The sequence below is a fragment of the Polypterus senegalus genome, chromosome 1 (genome assembly GCF_016835505.1).
Source record: "Polypterus senegalus isolate Bchr_013 chromosome 1, ASM1683550v1, whole genome shotgun sequence".
Taxonomy (NCBI): Eukaryota; Metazoa; Chordata; class Cladistia; order Polypteriformes; family Polypteridae; genus Polypterus; species Polypterus senegalus.
In genome coordinates, this window is record NC_053154.1 from 125,731,702 (window position 1) to 125,748,694 (window position 16,993).

A 16,993-nucleotide genomic window follows, 5' to 3' on the forward strand; every position below is an offset into this window, starting at 1 on the left:
TCAACCTAAAACACTTTTAGCATTTACAGAGAGAAAGTGTAAAAATAAATTCACCAACACTACATGACACCAAATGTGCAGACCAATGAAAATGTGTATTTATTTTCGTGTATTCAAGTCAGTCAATACTGAACATTTCAACAAAACATTCATAAGAAAACATTTTCCAGTTATCATACAGTATTACTGAATGTACCATTGTACTGTAATAAACAGTAAGTGTCCAGTTCAGAACTGAAAAAAAAGAACATTAAACATCATCTCTCCATTTAGCTGGATCTGGCAACAGAGCCTCATCAACATCACAGGCTATGTTTTTATTGGCAAGGCAATGTGGGAAGATTCCACCGTTGTATTGATGCTGCATCAATATGGTCACAGGCTTCTGAATGAGGGGCATCTGGACATTCGGCTGGAGATCATACATCGCCATGCTGAGAGGAACTCCTCGATGGAGTTTGGGAAGGGGGAGTATGGTGGAAGCCCCTCCTTGAACCGTCACCTTATCGTGGTCTAGGGGTTTGCGTGTCCCAATGATCCTAGGAGCTATGTTGTCCGGGGCTTTATGCACCTGGTAGGGCCACCCAAGGCAAACTGGTCCTAGGTGAGGGATGAGACAAACAGCGGTTCAATAAACCTCCAATGACAAAAGAAAACTTTGGACAACGTTTTCCCTTGCCTGGACACAGGTCACCGGGGCCCCCCTCTGGAGCCAGGCCTGGAGGTGGGGCTCGATATTGTCAGAAGATAGGTTTTTCTTGATGAAATGTCCGAACTACTGATGCCACTGTGTACCTGCTTAGGTTAGGCAGCACTCTCAGTCCAGCCTCCCTCAGTGTTAGTCTGTGGTTTGTTGCATGGTCCACAAGTGTGGCATGAATTTTTTTAGACAGATTTGGTTGTCTTCTTTGTGCATGTTGTACCCCTCCTCCAGTTCTTCCTCTACCTCTGCCACTTCCTCTACCTCGGCCTCTTTCTCCACCTTGTTCTCTCTGGATTCCTTCTCTCATCCGCACTCTCCCAGTTCCTTTGACACCATCCATTTTTGTTGAAGACAGGTGACCTGTTGCCTTTTTATAGTGCTTGTAAACCTGAATGGTGTGGCCATAATTATGCACCTGTGTGTGTGCACACCTGGGGCCTCATGTATAACGCCATGCGTAGAACTCGCACTATAACATGGCGTAAGCACAAAAGCCGAAATGTGTTTACGCACAGAAAAATTCAGATGCAGAAATCTGTGCGTACTCCAACTTCCACGTTCTTCCGTTACATAAATCCCGATCAGCGTGAAAACTAACGCTCGTGCACGCGCATTATGTAACGCCCCAAATCCTCCCAGAATTATGCCTATTTGAATATGCAAATCAATATAAATCGCCCTTAAGCGCAGCCTTCTGTGAAAAGACAATGGGAAAAGCACGGGAAAATATAAGAATTTCAGCGAATACCAAGTGGAGGCAAAGGAAAAACATACTATTTGTTCAAATAAACCGTGGTATAATCAACAAAATGAAGCTGATCGAGTGACATAGCGTGTTGGAGAAACTTGAAAGCTCACATTCACAAAATCGCACAGTGCTGGAAATAAAAAAGAAGTCACATATCAAAGTTGCCGTGAAAAGAAGAGTTGTAAGCCCACTGTCTGAGTGTCATATGAAAGTTTATTAGGGTACAGAGAAAAAAGGCACACAGTGAGGAAAAAGCACGAAATGTCAACTTCAATCTCGACATTTCCACTTTAATCACGTAGTTTATTTTGTCATTTAGTAGAACATTATAAACTTCATCTTAAAATCGTTTAATTAACCAGTTTCTCAAATCACATCGTAATTAAAGTAGCACGTTAAATGCTTTGTTTTGTATTTGATCTTCTACTCGTATGTGCTCTATGTGTGTGAATCACTACTTGCTTCTTAAACTGGCTCTCATCCTCCAACTGGACACAGAATCCATTACATTCGTGATATTACAGCTCTCTGAATAACTAAAATACTGAGATGTATACGTGATGTCATTTTCATGATGATAAGAGTTAAAGCACATTATTAAACATGTGTTTCACTTCGATGAAATAATTAATTGCAGCAGTACTCAGGGCCGGCTCTAGGCTTGTGGTGGCACTTGACAGGGGAAGAATCGGTGGCTCCTTCGCCCTCCCGTCAGTAAGGTAGCTTATGCACAGTGGATGGCTACGTCCGTTGGGGACACTGCATAGCTGCCTCGTGCTCATGACACAAGCATTTATCTTTTGTCGAACTTTGTCGCTGCGTTTTTAGCTGTTTTGTTATTTTCTCTTTCTGTTTTATATTCAATATATATTGGCGTAGCCGTCACTGCAGTCAGTGCTTTTCTTTCCCCAAGTAACCGATTGCCACACAATCAGCTCTGTAATAGACGTTAAGCCATCTGTAAGCTTAGCGCCGATTCTTCAAAACGTTTAAAGAACATTGAAATATCTTCGTAGTACATGTTTAATTATTCTATCCTTCACGACACTCCCAGTGAAGAATATAGATTATTTAAATGAAGTTAAAGTTTTATGTGTATAATTTACCAAACATATTTTGCTGCATTTCACCTTAAAAATGATATCGTCATCATATGTAAATACGCGCTTAATAAAGTGGCTCAGGTTGTGAGATATTATAACTGTAGTGCAAGTTTACAGTGGGGTGATTGTACTTATAAGTACAGTGCTAAGTGTAACGTGCTACTTTAATTACGATTGTACTTATAAGTACTTATAAGTACAAACCGTTCTACAAGGAGCAATTGATTGAGTGCATTTAAAGTTCTTGGGATTAAACTGTTTCTGAACCGCGAGGTCTGTACAGGAAAGGCTTTAAAACGTTTTGCAGTGGCTGAGACAGCGTGTCCTTAAAGCTGTATACCGATAATTCTCTTTCCGATCAGCTGTTGCTGATTCACACTCAGATACAGTGATATAAATACTCCGAGTCGTGGAGTGAGAGTAATATGGAAAAAGATGATCCGCTGTGGCAACTCCTAACGGGAGGAGCTGAAAGAAGAAGAAGAAGAATAAGAAGGAGAAGTGAGAGTAACAACGCTAAAGCAGTTATGGTATTTGGAATACTATGGCTGTTCCCTGAACCATTATATTGTTACAAGTTAACTACAATCAGATGCATTACACTAATAAACAATATGCGGTTAGTTTCTGTGTATTTATAAAGCCGCGTCATGAAAATAATGAGTAATCACACAAGAACAGTACCATTGCTTTGACGCTGGGTGCCGCCAGTTTGCAAAACCGAGCGGAGAACTTGCGTACGACAAGACATGAGGTACCGTGGAAAAGTGCGTGGCTTTACGCCAAGTGTAGGTTTTATACATCGTGATTTGAACGTGGAAAAGTTCTTACGCAACATTTCTGTGCATACGCACCGTTTATACATGAGGCCCCTGGTGACTGTGTTTAACTAATTAATTCATGGGTGTTTTCATTTGAAAGCCTTTGCTTTGATATTCCAAGGAAGTGACATCATGATCAATTTGTGTGTCAAATGTATACAGGTGTGTTTAGTGTTTTGCATATCATTGTGTGTAGTGTCTTGCAAAAAATGTGAAGCTGACAATGTGCTTATAGTTATGCAAATCTGAACTGGTGTTTTACTCCTTGAGTATCAGGTTTTGGTAATTGTGGGAATGTTTTAATTTTGAGTGTGTATGCAATCTCAAAAAACTGTAAGACACTTAAAAACTTTTCAATTTAAAATTCTTGAGGCTAGCTAGCTGTTCTCCACCACTAGAACCACTACTGCCCACACTTTCTATGGTGTATATGTACCATTAATGTGCTACATTTACATTGTGTTAGAACACATTTATTTCACAGCATTAATTAGAAAAATTCAAAAGACAGCCTTTGACATTTTCAGAAATTACAGTACATAAAGGAAAAGCAATTTTAAGTTAGTAATAAAGAACTGAATCTGAAAACACACTTATCATATATTAAATGAAACATTTCCATTACACGGTGCATAACACAATTAACAGGTAGATAATTACACACTTGGTAAACAGAGCAACTACTAAGATACCAGAATCATAACAACTGGGAGCTAAATGTAACTCTTATATTAGATTTAAATATTAGGTTTGCAGTACCATTGAGAATTGTGGCTGTGGGGAAATATGGATGTTTACCTTGCTTTTATCAACACGCCTATAATGCCACTGTTAGGCAAATCAATAAATAGAGCACAGCCAGGCTTTTTAATAAATTCTGAAGAGAAACAACGCTCTAAAATGCTGCATCTGGAGGTGCTGCTTTTAACAGTTTTAGCCAGAGCAGAGGAGCCTGCATGCAGAGTCCAAGCAAATCCAATGCTGACTACTTTTTCAAAGCCTGGAGACATCATACTTGGAGGAATTTTTGCTTTTCATGGCCTTGAGAATGCAAAATATACATTTAAGACAGTTCCAGAAGCAGCCAAATGTAAAGGGTAAGTGAAATAATTTTGCAGGCAATACTAGTATTACATTATTTCTATTTCAGTTCAATGCCTCATCTAAAGATAGTATGGAAAGGGTGATTTTTTGATTAACTTATTGAACATTTTTACATTTTTGTCCCATCACATTGTTTCATGGTCTATTGTAGTAATTCAAATTATAAAGCATCTAAGTCTTTATGTGTACATCCAGTATAATTTTCTGTTACAGTTTTTTTTCTTTTAGGGATTAACAGTGTTAATTACATTAACATACTTTATCTACAATAAATGTGTACAAAGTAAGCATAAACATGATATATTGCAGATGACATAATTCTGTCTTATTTCTTTCCCAGTTTAAGTTACATTGAATTGCAGATTGCAAGAACAATGATATTTGCAATTGAAGAAATAAATAACAGCTCATCTCTGCTTCCAGATGTTTCGCTGGGCTATAAAATATTTGATATTTGTAGTTCCATTCATTTATCTATAAAAGCTGCATTAATTTTAATGAATGAAAATGAAGGTGTTGAATCGCTTCCTGCTAAGCAATGTAATAAAACTTCAAATGTTCATGCAATAATTGGAATGTCTGGTTCATCACACACCATAGTTGTTGCAAGAGCTATCCAGTCTTTTCATATTCCACTGGTAAATTTATAAAACTTATTTATATAACGAAGTAGAGTATGCTGTGGAAAACAAGTAAAAACCACACTTGAAACTTTGACTGTTTACTTTTTTGTAATCAGATATGATTTGATTTTTGGCTTTGTGGTGCTAGTATTTTAGAGGTATTTTTATCAGTGTTTTCCCTTGTTAATAAAATATATCCTATAAAATAGATTTATGTAACATAAAAACAAGGACTAGGCTAATAAATAACACCATTGTATGTTAACTGTTATGGGTTTAGCTAGTAAATGCTTTATGTTAACATCAGTAAACATGCAACACATCTGAGTTAGATAGATATGAGGTGACCCAATATATGACATCTTATAACCACAAAAATATAAACGGTTAGATACATTTTTAAATTGCATTTCCATAAAAGTATGATATCTTCTTTAAATCTAAATTGTATTTCTTTATTTGATTAAATATTTTTCTTACAATGTTATTATCTTTCCAACATTCAGATAAGTTATATTGCCACATGTGCCTGTCTCAGCAATAAACAGGAATTCCCTACTTTCTTCAGGACCATCCCAAGTGATTCTTATCAAAGTAGAGCCCTTGCGCAGCTTGTGAAGCATTTTGGATGGACTTGGATTGGGACAATTAGAAGTGACAATGATTATGGTAACTTAGGAATGGCTACTTTTATACAAGCTGTTCAGGAGCAGGGCATTTGCATTGAATATTCAGAATCAATCTACAGGACTTACCCTAGTGAGAAAATTGCAGCAACAGTGCGTATCATAAAAGAATCTTCTTCAAAAGTTATTGTTGCTTTTGTCACACAGCAAGATATGCAAATCCTTCTGAAAGAGCTGATTGCTCAAAATATTACAGGGAGGCAGTGGATTGGCACTGAAGGCTGGATTTCTGCTCGCATTTTTGCAACAGAGGAGAGCTACAAAATATTAGGCGGCTCTATTGGATTTGCAATTAGTGAAGCTGAAATACCAGGTCTGAAAGACTATATTCTGAACATACATCCATCTCAAGATCCTGGCAATGCTCTTCTCAATGAATTTTGGGAAACAATTTTTCACTGTACAATGAGTCCCAAAGAAAACATTTCAACTCTTACTCCTTGCAGAGGATCTGAAAATTTAAGAGATATTAGCAATGACTATACTGATATTTCTGAGCTAAGAATTCCTAGTAATGTTTATAAAGCAGTATATGCTATCGCCTATTCTCTTCAAAATCTACTAAACTGCAAGAATGGAGAAGGACCGTTTGTCAATAAAACATGTGCCAATAAAATAAACATTGAGCCCTGGCAGGTAGGACAGGATATATTATTCCACTAAAAGAATAAACTGCATATTGTATTGACCTTATATAAAGTTGTCTTGCAGGTGCTACATTATTTGAAAACTGTGAATTTTATAACTAATTATGGAGAGAATGTGTATTTTGATGAGAACGGAGACCCAACAGCAAAATACGATTTAATAAACTGGCAAAACAACAAATACGGCAACGTACAGTTTATAAAAATTGGCATCTATGATGCATCTCTGCCAGATGGAAAAGCATTTAAAATGAACAACATCAGCATTGTTTGGGTGGGAAATCCAGGCAAGGTATGCAAAAACATGACTTTTAATACAATTTATAAAAAAAATATTTAATAGCAAGAGGTATAACTATTTTCACTGACTGTCTTAGTAAATAATTTATTAACTATTATTCAATTTCTTTAAGGTGCCAAGATCAGTATGCAGTGAGAGCTGTTATGCAGGAACTCGAAAAGCAGTTAAGCAAGGACGACCTGTATGTTGCTTTGACTGCATCCCTTGTGCAGAAGGTGAATTTAGCAATGTAACAAGTAAGTTACAACTGGAGATAAAGATATATACAAATCTCAGTGTTAAATATTGATACCACAGTATCTTATGATTAAAACCAATCAAGGAAAATTGTATGAAACTTTCTCTGTGGGTAAATCATGCTTTAGGAAAGTGGGCTTTTTTGTGATGCATGCAATCATGAAAGATCGAAATGCTGGGATGCCAGTAAAGACCTATGTTCAAGTCCCTGTCAAATTATAGAACTGAAGTTTAACACCATTTAAATGTTTATTGGCTTTAAACTGTAATCATTCTGAAGCATGTGAACCTGTGTCCTTTTTACGCTGCATCCACAAAGGAAATATATAGTAAATTTCTATAATATACAAACAGTAATAATAAAAACATTTTGTTTAAGTGTACCATTCAAGGACACACTGCAAGATAAAACTACAAAATATATAATTGGAGATGGCAGCAGTACTGTAAGTAAATATTTTGTGGAAATGTACAGAACCATCCTTCTTATAATTATTTTATGCATCAGTCTTTAACCTGTTGACTTAGATTATAGTGGGTAATAGTTTTAATGTGCCTGATCTGGCATTATACTTTTTTTAATTATGTGCCTCATGAAATGTTACGGTATAATGTTTTATATGAATAATAAAATAGCAAGAATACCACTTGGAAAGAATACACTGATTATTTCTGCTTGATAGTAATATTATTATAAAATTGTGCATCTAAGCAGCTCAAATATTGGGGTTGTTATAGTCTTTTATAGCATGTTGCAACCTGGTGTTTAAAAAACTGGACAAAACATTACCTTTTGCTGTCTTCAATGTATCAGTTGTACAGCAAACATAACATAATTGAAAAGGACATGGGATGGTGCTGATGCATTTGAATCCCAAGTGCAGATTTTAGTAATATTTTTAGAAGCGTTAGTCAATTTGTACAATTAGACAATTTGTATTCATTTTTTACTTTGCAATTCCATATATTTCTTATTGAGAGTTTTCTAAAAAGTAGCCTTTTTGCACTGCCTGAAGAAGGGGCCTCAGCTGCTGAGAAAACTTGCACATTGTAATCTGTTCATTTAGCCAATAAAAGGAATCATTTTGCTTGACTTCTCACTGCATCCAGTGAGATAACAAATGTGAGAGTTCAGAAAATGTGTAAATTAATTAATTAATTACTTAAATTAATTAATTAATTAAATGTGTAATTAATATAGTCGAAACATACACTTCAAAGCATTTTCCAAAGTAACCATAGTAAGTGACCTAATAGTTTCATATTCCCAATAACATGGATTTTAATATGTACAGTGAGAGAGTAAATGAAACAATCATATCACTAACAAGTGATGTGTCATGTTCGCCACCTTTTGGTCATTTTTGTTAGCCAGGCACATAACACAGTTGCTCGCACGTGAAACACTACACTCAAAATCCACTTTTTTAATTGATACAAATGTGTATCATCTAATTAATTCCAGATTCTTTAAATTATAGAATTTAAATGAGTACAGGTAACTCTAATTTTAATTTTGTGTCACCACATGTATTCCCTTTCTTCATATATGTATTCTTATAGAAAGTATTTTTTGAAATTATCAGAGTTAAAACATATTTTTCTGTATTTGTTGTGGGTATGTAGTGTTTATTTTTTCATGTAGTAGCATTAACATATAATAACAAATACATAATTTAATTAATCACCACATATAAACCCTAATCAATGCCTTTATATTGCATGAATTTACACGTACAATTTTAGCAACAGATGTATCTTTATTGAATTCTACGGCTACTGCTGTTGTAGCACAGCGACTGTCAAATAACATGCATTTTCTATGCTACATACTGTACATTTCATACTCTGTTGTATATTACAATTATTGGTACATTGTCTGTTTTCAGTTCCCCTTCCCCTTATATCTGTTTATTGTGCAATTGGATTGTAATAGAAGAATTAAATGTAAAACATTCATCATACAGGATTCAGGCAGTGTGGAATAGTCTTTTGGCCACTAGGTTTAAAGCAGAAAGATCCAAGTTCAATTCCCACCTCAGGCTCATTATGTCATTGTAAGGAAGTCAATAAACCTGCCCTTTCTCTGAGTGTAAAAATAGGTATGTAAATAAATTAAATGTATCCTGATTTTACATAGTATGTTGCCATGGGTAAATGAGTTCTTAAATATGAAGAAAAAAAAATTTGAATTTAAAAACCTACTTTAAACCCCTTAATCTAATTATAGGAACATAGGAGGATAGAGCATGGCCTGTCAGCCCTGGGTGTATGGCAGTAAGCATAGTCATTACAGGGGACACTTACTCATACCAGCCTAATTTAATTATGCCAAACAATTTAATTGTGACATATTTAACATATGAGAGAACATCTGGAATTTTGGATGTAATTCATATTCAGGAGCAGAGGGAAAATGGAAACTGCACATAGATAGTGACCGGTGCTGTGAGACAGCAGCACTGACCTCTTGCCTGACATGTATTATGGATGTCACATATTAATAATAATGAAATGGTTGTATTAAATATGTCAAGGTTTTTGGAGGAACATTTTTCTAACAGATTTATTTGAAGGTTACAGTTATGAAATTATGTCACCCTATATTATGTACATTTTATGTAATTTGATTGAGAAAAAAAAGTACTACTCATTTTTAGAGCTAATACATAATTATGTTACTAACACATACCTAGCAAGCAAATCAGTAAACTGAGAAAAAAAATAAAACAAGACAATTAAAAAAAGGTTTAATCGGACAAGACTCAACAAATCACGGGTGGAGTGGTGGCTCTGAGGCTAAGGATCTGCGCTGGTATCCAGAAGGTGGCTGGTTCGAATCCCTGTCACTGCCGAAAGAGATCCTACTCTGCTGGGCCCTTGAGCAAGGCCCTTAACCTTCAATTGCTCCAGAAGCGCTGTACAATGGCTGACCCTGTGCTCTGACCCCAAGGGGTATGCAAAAACTACCTAATACAAGAAATCTTATAAGGCGATATAAAGAACAAAAAAAAAATTTATATTAACAGATTCAATTCATTCATGTTTTAGCAGTTTCAAAATTTGGCAACCAATTTGGCAGTGAACTCACCCTTTGAAGTAAAGTATTATACAATACATTTATTCAGAAACACAAAGCATCTTTTTGTTTTTATTATGATTTTAATGAAATATATAATGCAGATAATATTGCTCACTGATAATGAAGAGCAAACATTGCTGTGTTCACTTTGCCATGAGTTCCTCAAAATCATGGAAAATGCAATAATTGCCGAACTTGGTGAACTGCATTAAAGTTAATGGGAAGGACTAACTGAACCAGATTTGACTAGATTACAATGGTGCAGTTATCTTTAAAGTGTCCCTAAGGGCTAGGGAAATGTTTGCCAACTATACTGGACCGATTATTGTGGCCAAAAATGTGACCTGAACTGTACAGCAGTAGTGCCAACCACTGCACCACCGTGCCTCTGTGAGATCAAAGAAGAAAGAACACAGACACACGCAATCATAAATTTCCTCAAAACAAAGTGGAAATGCCAAAATCGTAGTCAAAAGTCAGAAAAATATGTAGGTCTTTTAAAGGCAGAAAATTCAAACTGGCCTGTCATGATTGAAGCCATGGGCTCATTCTATTTTTTGAAGTCGCGCTGAAGGCTGTCTGGTGCTGTTTGTGCTGATGCCTTGCACTTTTTATCCTATCAAACAGACAGAAACATCTTGTAAATAGTAACAAAGCTTTTGTTATTATTATTATTTCATAGAGTCTCCTCTGTTTTATGTGTCAGGCTCATTTAAGGTTTGTTTTCACTCTCTCCCCGCCACATAGCTAAATATCATGCATGCGTGGGGCACGCACCTCCTTCTCTTATTGAACTTGAAGATCAACCTGCACATTTGGCTACAAGCACAAATACTCATCCCACAGAGACTGTAATGCAATTGATCACCATTATACACCCAAGGGGCGGTCCCATCAATGCTGGCTGTTACAGCTCTGCAGGATGTCGCACTTGCACTGGCCTTGCAAAGCATTATGGGGCACAATTGTCCTAAACTGGCCAAATTATCAGTAAATAATTCAGCTATCAAGTGTGAATGCAAACACAGCAAATTTTCTGCAAATTACACTTTGGCGAAATTCGCCAATCTACACTACTCACTGATGGAGGTGCATGAGAACTGAAAAGCTCTCTAATACAGGGAGAGCTAAACTTAGAAAGACTGAGATACTTTCCATAACACACTTGCATAACACATATCACACCATGTACTATATGTAGATGAAAAAATGACTAAAACGGTTAAGTTAGTTTAAATAATAGTAAATAATAATTGTGTATTTATATTTGATGTCATATGATCGATTCTTACATAAATAGAAAAGAGATTCATAAAATATTTTCTCTTACACTTCCTACAGGGATCTTGTTTCTTCCCTCCCTCAATGTCCCAAATGAAATAAAGAATGGCATCTCTAGATTTTTTGCATTCTCTTTTGGCTTTTGTTTACAACCTGCATAGTCCTGTAGGACTACACATTGAAAAAAATAATCAGAAAATTAATAAAAGTAAAATAAAAGGATAACTTAGTATTAAAGCAGTATTACAAAATAATATAATTTTGTTTAAGTAAATAATGACAAATTACTGAATTAACACAGTTAAGAAAATTAACTATCATTAAATCCAATTGTGAGCACAAAAACCTGTCATTTATGGAAAATATTTATCCAATTGTAGTTAGAGATGACACCTCCCTCTAAGATTAATTCCTGCCATGTGCCCAATACTGCTGACATACAGTAGGCCATGGCTCATCCAACCCCGAGCTGAATTATGCAGGTTTCATAAATGTTATGAATTTTTGGAAAAAAATGAAGAACAATTATGAATACATATCTCTATAATCACTACTACTGCTTAGGGGTTAATTAACCTCCAAGGCGTTAACCCTGAGCATCACTCAGAGTAATGTGTAATGATCCATTTTTATAGTGTTAAGCCTGAATAACTTTTAAGACAATATTCTGCTGTCTTGTAGTGGATACAATAACATTATGGTGAAAAAGATTATGGTATTTCTATGCATTTAACCACTCTAAGGTAACCCATCAATATTCATGAGCTGCGCAGACCCTTCAACCAAAACACAATGGCACATAAATGAGAACTATAAAGCAAGTTTTAAAACAAGCTGAAATTGAACCAGTAGTTAATCCATGCAATAGTGATAACAATGTGAACTGGTCAACACATGTTGACACGGATAGTCAAAAAGATGTATACGGCACCATACAAACCAGAACACCATAATATTCCTGGTGCATTTGGTCACCTGAAGGTTCGCCATACAAGTAGATGTGTGGTAAATAGGTAAATGATAATAGACCCCTAAGCACCGTTCAAAATGCAGCAAATGTCGTTCATGTCAGGGGAAATGTGGGAATCACTAAGCCTTGACCTGTGGTTGCCTACTGTAACACAATTTCCTCGTTGATTGTGTGGCTCAGGCACTGACATTGTACCATGTCATGCACAAGGAACAGAAAAATGCAATAAGAAAAGTGTGCAAAGAAACACACTTCTACCGTCCCATGTTGTGAAATCCAACTATTCATTGGTAATTGTTTTAAGACATGTCACATGATGGACAAGTACTAAATCTGCATCAGTACAGCAGTGGATAGTAGATATACCTTTTTTAGTGTTTTTATGTTCACGCTTTTAATATTTACGTTTTCTGTTACATGAAACCTTTTTTCTTGTTGAAAAAAATCTACATTTAGAATTTTAAACATAACACTAAGGAGGTTAAGATATAAGTCTATATTGACAGTGAACAGTCCTCAAGACACCAAACTATACAGGATATACAATTTAGCTGCTAATATAGTCATTAATTAATCTAACACCATGTAATAGCATTGTATAAGGAAAACAATTACATACATAAAATCCATTCAAGCATGAAAAGATCATGCATACACCACATAGAAAGTCCAGAGGCGGGGAATCGAACTGGGTTCCATACTCCATGAGGCAGCAATGCAAAATCCATTGCCACCTATACTGAAATATTGTAATCTTTTATCTTGTCTGAAAATAAGGCACTGTTTTTTAAAGGCGTATTTTCTTTATTGCAGATTCCATTGACTGCATCAGCTGCCCTTTGGAATACAGATCAAATGAGCAGCGAAGTGCATGCATTTTAAAAGAAATTGAATTCCTGTCATTTGGAGAACTCATGGGAACTCTACTTTTAATATTTTCTTTATCTGGTAGCACTGTTACCTTTCTTGTAGCACTGGTTTTCTTTTATTATAGAGACACTCCTATTGTTAGAGCAAATAATTGTGAATTGAGTTTTCTTCTCCTTTTGTCACTGACTTTGTGTTTTCTTTGTGCTCTCACCTTTATTGGTGAGCCTTCTGCCTGGTCCTGTAAGTTGCGCCATACGGCTTTTGGGATCACTTTTGTCTTGTGTATCTCATGTGTCCTGGGGAAGACCTTAGTGGTGTTAATGGCATTCAGGGCTACGCTACCAGGGAGTAATATAATGAAATGGTTTGGACCAACTCAGCAGCGCCTTAGCGTTTTTGCCTGTACTTTTATCCAGATATTAATTTGCTCATTCTGGCTAATAATTTCACCTCCTTTCCCAAATAAAAACTTGATATCCTACAATGATAAAATTATTTTAGAATGTGACGTTGGATCAGCAGCAGCTTTTTATGCTGTTTTAGGTTACATAGGATTTCTTTCATCGATATGCTTTATTCTAGCATTTCTGGCTCGGAAGTTGCCAGACAACTTTAATGAAGCAAAATTTATCACATTTAGCATGCTTCTATTCTGTGCAGTTTGGATCACTTTTATTCCAGCATATATCAGCTCACCAGGAAAGTTTACAGTAGCAGTTGAAATATTTGCTATTTTGGCCTCTAGCTTTGGTTTGCTTTTCTGCATTTTTGCTCCCAAATGTTACATTATATTACTGAAGCCTGAAGAAAATACAAAAAAGCACCTGATGGGAAAACCACCTAACAAGTCGCACTGAAATAAAGGCCTTTGAGACTTTTTGTCAACCCAAGAGGAAGCATGCAGTTTATTTCAGTATGAAAAAAAAATAGTCTTGTTATTTGCAATGAAACACAGTAGGATATTGTCAACTTTGAAGTGGTAAATAAAAAGTTAAATGTTCACGTCTTTTTAAATATCCATTCTGTTTAAATCTGTTTATACCTGGTCGCAGTCCTGTAGAGTCTGTTCCTCAAGAGTAAGTGCAAAATTGGCACTAACAATTGGACTCTACTCCGTGGAAGAATGTTGCCCTTCAACTTGAAGCAGACTCTTTCGAGACAGTGGTTCCAATGACTTTTTAAATGCATTGCTCAATGTCACTTAATTAGATATTTCTTTCAGAGTACAACAAGTGGTTTAATTATTTATTAAAAATACAACAATCTGCAAAGAGTTATAGTTAACAATTTACCAAATAATAACTTTAAAATTTCATCTCATGAAGAAATGATGCCCCATTTCAGAATATGGAGTCTTGTGCATGTCGAATCTAACTCTGTTAAGTTATAGTCTACTGTAATTACTTCCATGTTTCCAAATACAGTAAGCTACTGCATGTCAGATAAAGTCAATGTCTATGGAATATATAAAGTAAAAAGATACAGTATATATGGTTCCTATATAACATTTTATATTTCCCTAATATTTTTGAAACACTGTTCAGGAAATTAAAGTTAGTCAAATGTTATTGCTTGTGATTTATTAAATTGTACATTTCCATGGATAAATTTATCTGCAAACCAATATGCACAAATATTTACCCATACATCCAGCCAGATATTTTTTAATCAACTTACTGCAGGTCCCCAAAGCAGTATCAGGCAAAAGCAGTCAGACCTTTGCAGTGTTCATTCCCTTGTAACATCATCACAATATAGACTCCAATGTTAATTTAATCTAAATGTAACATTTTGGGATGTTGCAATAAAAACAAAGTACACAAAGTAAAATCCATGCAAACATGCTGGGAGCACAGAAACTTCACAAAATATGTCAAGTTTTCATTGAGTGTACAGACATTTAGAGTAATCTGCAATCTAGCACACTTCAGTTGTCACGATTTATAAATCTGCTCAATCAGACCTAAATAAAAAGTTTATAAAAGAAAAATATGAGTCCTGGTTGGTTGATATGGACATGATTCGAACAGGTTTCTAATGAGTCACTTTTATGAGATTGTACATTTGATGTGTTACTGTGAACCCCCATCGAAAAAAAGAAGTCAGCCTGAACGGTTGTTCAAAACAAGAGCCAATTGGTGCAGTAAAAAGAAATAAAAGCAACATATTCTGTGTTGCTGAAAACTATAACTGACATTAAAAAATAATAATGATGATTTAAACTAGTACAAAGTACTTTAAAACAGCTGTAAAAACTGGAGTTGAAACTAATAAGAATAACCTTATGGTTAGTCAAGAGAGAGCTGATGTTACCACTTCTAGCAGTATTACTCTGAGGCATCACCAACACAGATGTGAACAACAATTTGGCAGACAGTAAGGTAAGACACACCAAGCATTGCCAAAACCATACAAATGATCCCCTTTGTGATCTATTATTTTATTTGGAATGAAAATGCTTAGTTACATAACACTTTTTGCCACAAATCGGCACAGACCTTTTTAAAATGTTTAACTGATGATCATTATCTGTAATTTTAGAAAAACAGTTGATTTTCCACAGATGTGATGTTGCAGTCATCACCTAGTTTGCTACATTCTTTGCAATACACAAATGAACAGAAAAGGAACGTGAAGTTGACCCAATATAAAGTCTTGTACTTTTTCTACTTTAATCCCTGTACCCAACATATTAATTCCACAATCTGAATATTCATCTTTGGTGTTTATGTTTTAATAGTTTGTCTTTGGATTATTTGTAACACACATTAAATTAGCAACCTATCCTCTGAGATTTTATTTTAAAGAACATAGTAAGAAAATGGCACTTAGCCTCTGAGGTTAAAAATAGAATATTGTTTATGTAACACATCCCAAGTTAGCTATTTAGCCACTAAAGTTTTATTATAAAGCACACACTAGTTGAATAGTGCTTAAGTTTTGAGGTTACAAATTAAAAGTCACACTAACTTAAATATTACAGTAGCTTTTACCTTATTCATCCTATAAAGTCAAAATTTGTCTTTTAGAAGAAAAGCAGTAATCTGCAGTGAGATTAGTGGTCTGCTCTCATATTTAATCATTGATTAGGCTATAGTGAAGCTAGATGAGAATACAAAATTTACATATGTCTAAACTTATTCTGCAAACAGCTAAAACACCCACCCCATGATGTGTTCTATAGCCTCTGCTCTCCACCACTGCTTATAGAGGAGCAGGGATGTTTCTCTGCATGCTTTTCTAGACCAGAGGTTTTAACACTAGAATTCCCCAAGATTACAACATTTTTCATTGTCCCTGACCTTCTTATATTTTCTTAACATATGCCAGGAAGTTCATAGCTACATATGACTGCACCAATTGCATGCTTTTGTTTTGAAATGTGTCAATTAACACCACACACAACCCCACGACCCCCCATTCAGCCAGATGAAGGCATCAGGCAGCTACAATTCTCACAGCTTAAGTCTGTGCTGAAGTGTTTATCTGGCAATTAGTGATAAGGAATTATATATGAGGGACGTTCAAAATGTTTATCGCTGGAAACAGTAAAGGCAGGAGAAGTAGTAATTGGTCATGTCTGAGAGTGTCATGTGACTAATTCTGTTTGGCAAGCTGGCTTCCCTTGTAGTCCGACATGCACTTTTTGTGGGCAGAAGGTGTGCTGGGAGCACAAATTAATATCCACATGTGTTGTCAGTATGGGGATAAAGTTCTCTCTCGCAGAGTCATCTATGAGTGGATTGAAATGTTCGAAAATGGCCATACTAGTGTGATGGATGCAGAGCACTCCAGACGTCCAGCTACAGCCACGACC

General features: G+C 35.7%; 1 protein-coding gene across 1 annotated transcript; it reads left to right on the top strand.

The window, feature by feature from the left end:
- The first annotated feature begins 4,275 nt into the window (after window positions 1–4,275).
- Window positions 4,276–14,033, top strand: LOC120531874 (extracellular calcium-sensing receptor-like). The gene is made up of 6 exons (XM_039757735.1): window positions 4,276–4,472; window positions 4,820–5,117; window positions 5,609–6,424; window positions 6,500–6,727; window positions 6,849–6,972; window positions 13,120–14,033. Exons 1-6 carry the CDS (start codon window positions 4,276–4,278, stop codon window positions 14,031–14,033), a joined length of 2,577 nt encoding a protein of 858 aa, XP_039613669.1.
- Window positions 14,034–16,993: the final 2,960 nt, after the last annotated feature.

Coding starts and splice junctions, on each gene's coding strand:
- LOC120531874 (XM_039757735.1), top strand. CDS start 4,276: ATGCTGCATCTGGAGGTGCTGCTTTTAACAGTTTTAGCCAGAGCAGAG. Junction 5,118..5,608: donor AGTCTTTTCATATTCCACTG/GTAAATTTATAA, acceptor TCCAACATTCAG/ATAAGTTATATTGCCACATG. Junction 6,425..6,499: donor TAAACATTGAGCCCTGGCAG/GTAGGACAGGAT, acceptor GTTGTCTTGCAG/GTGCTACATTATTTGAAAAC.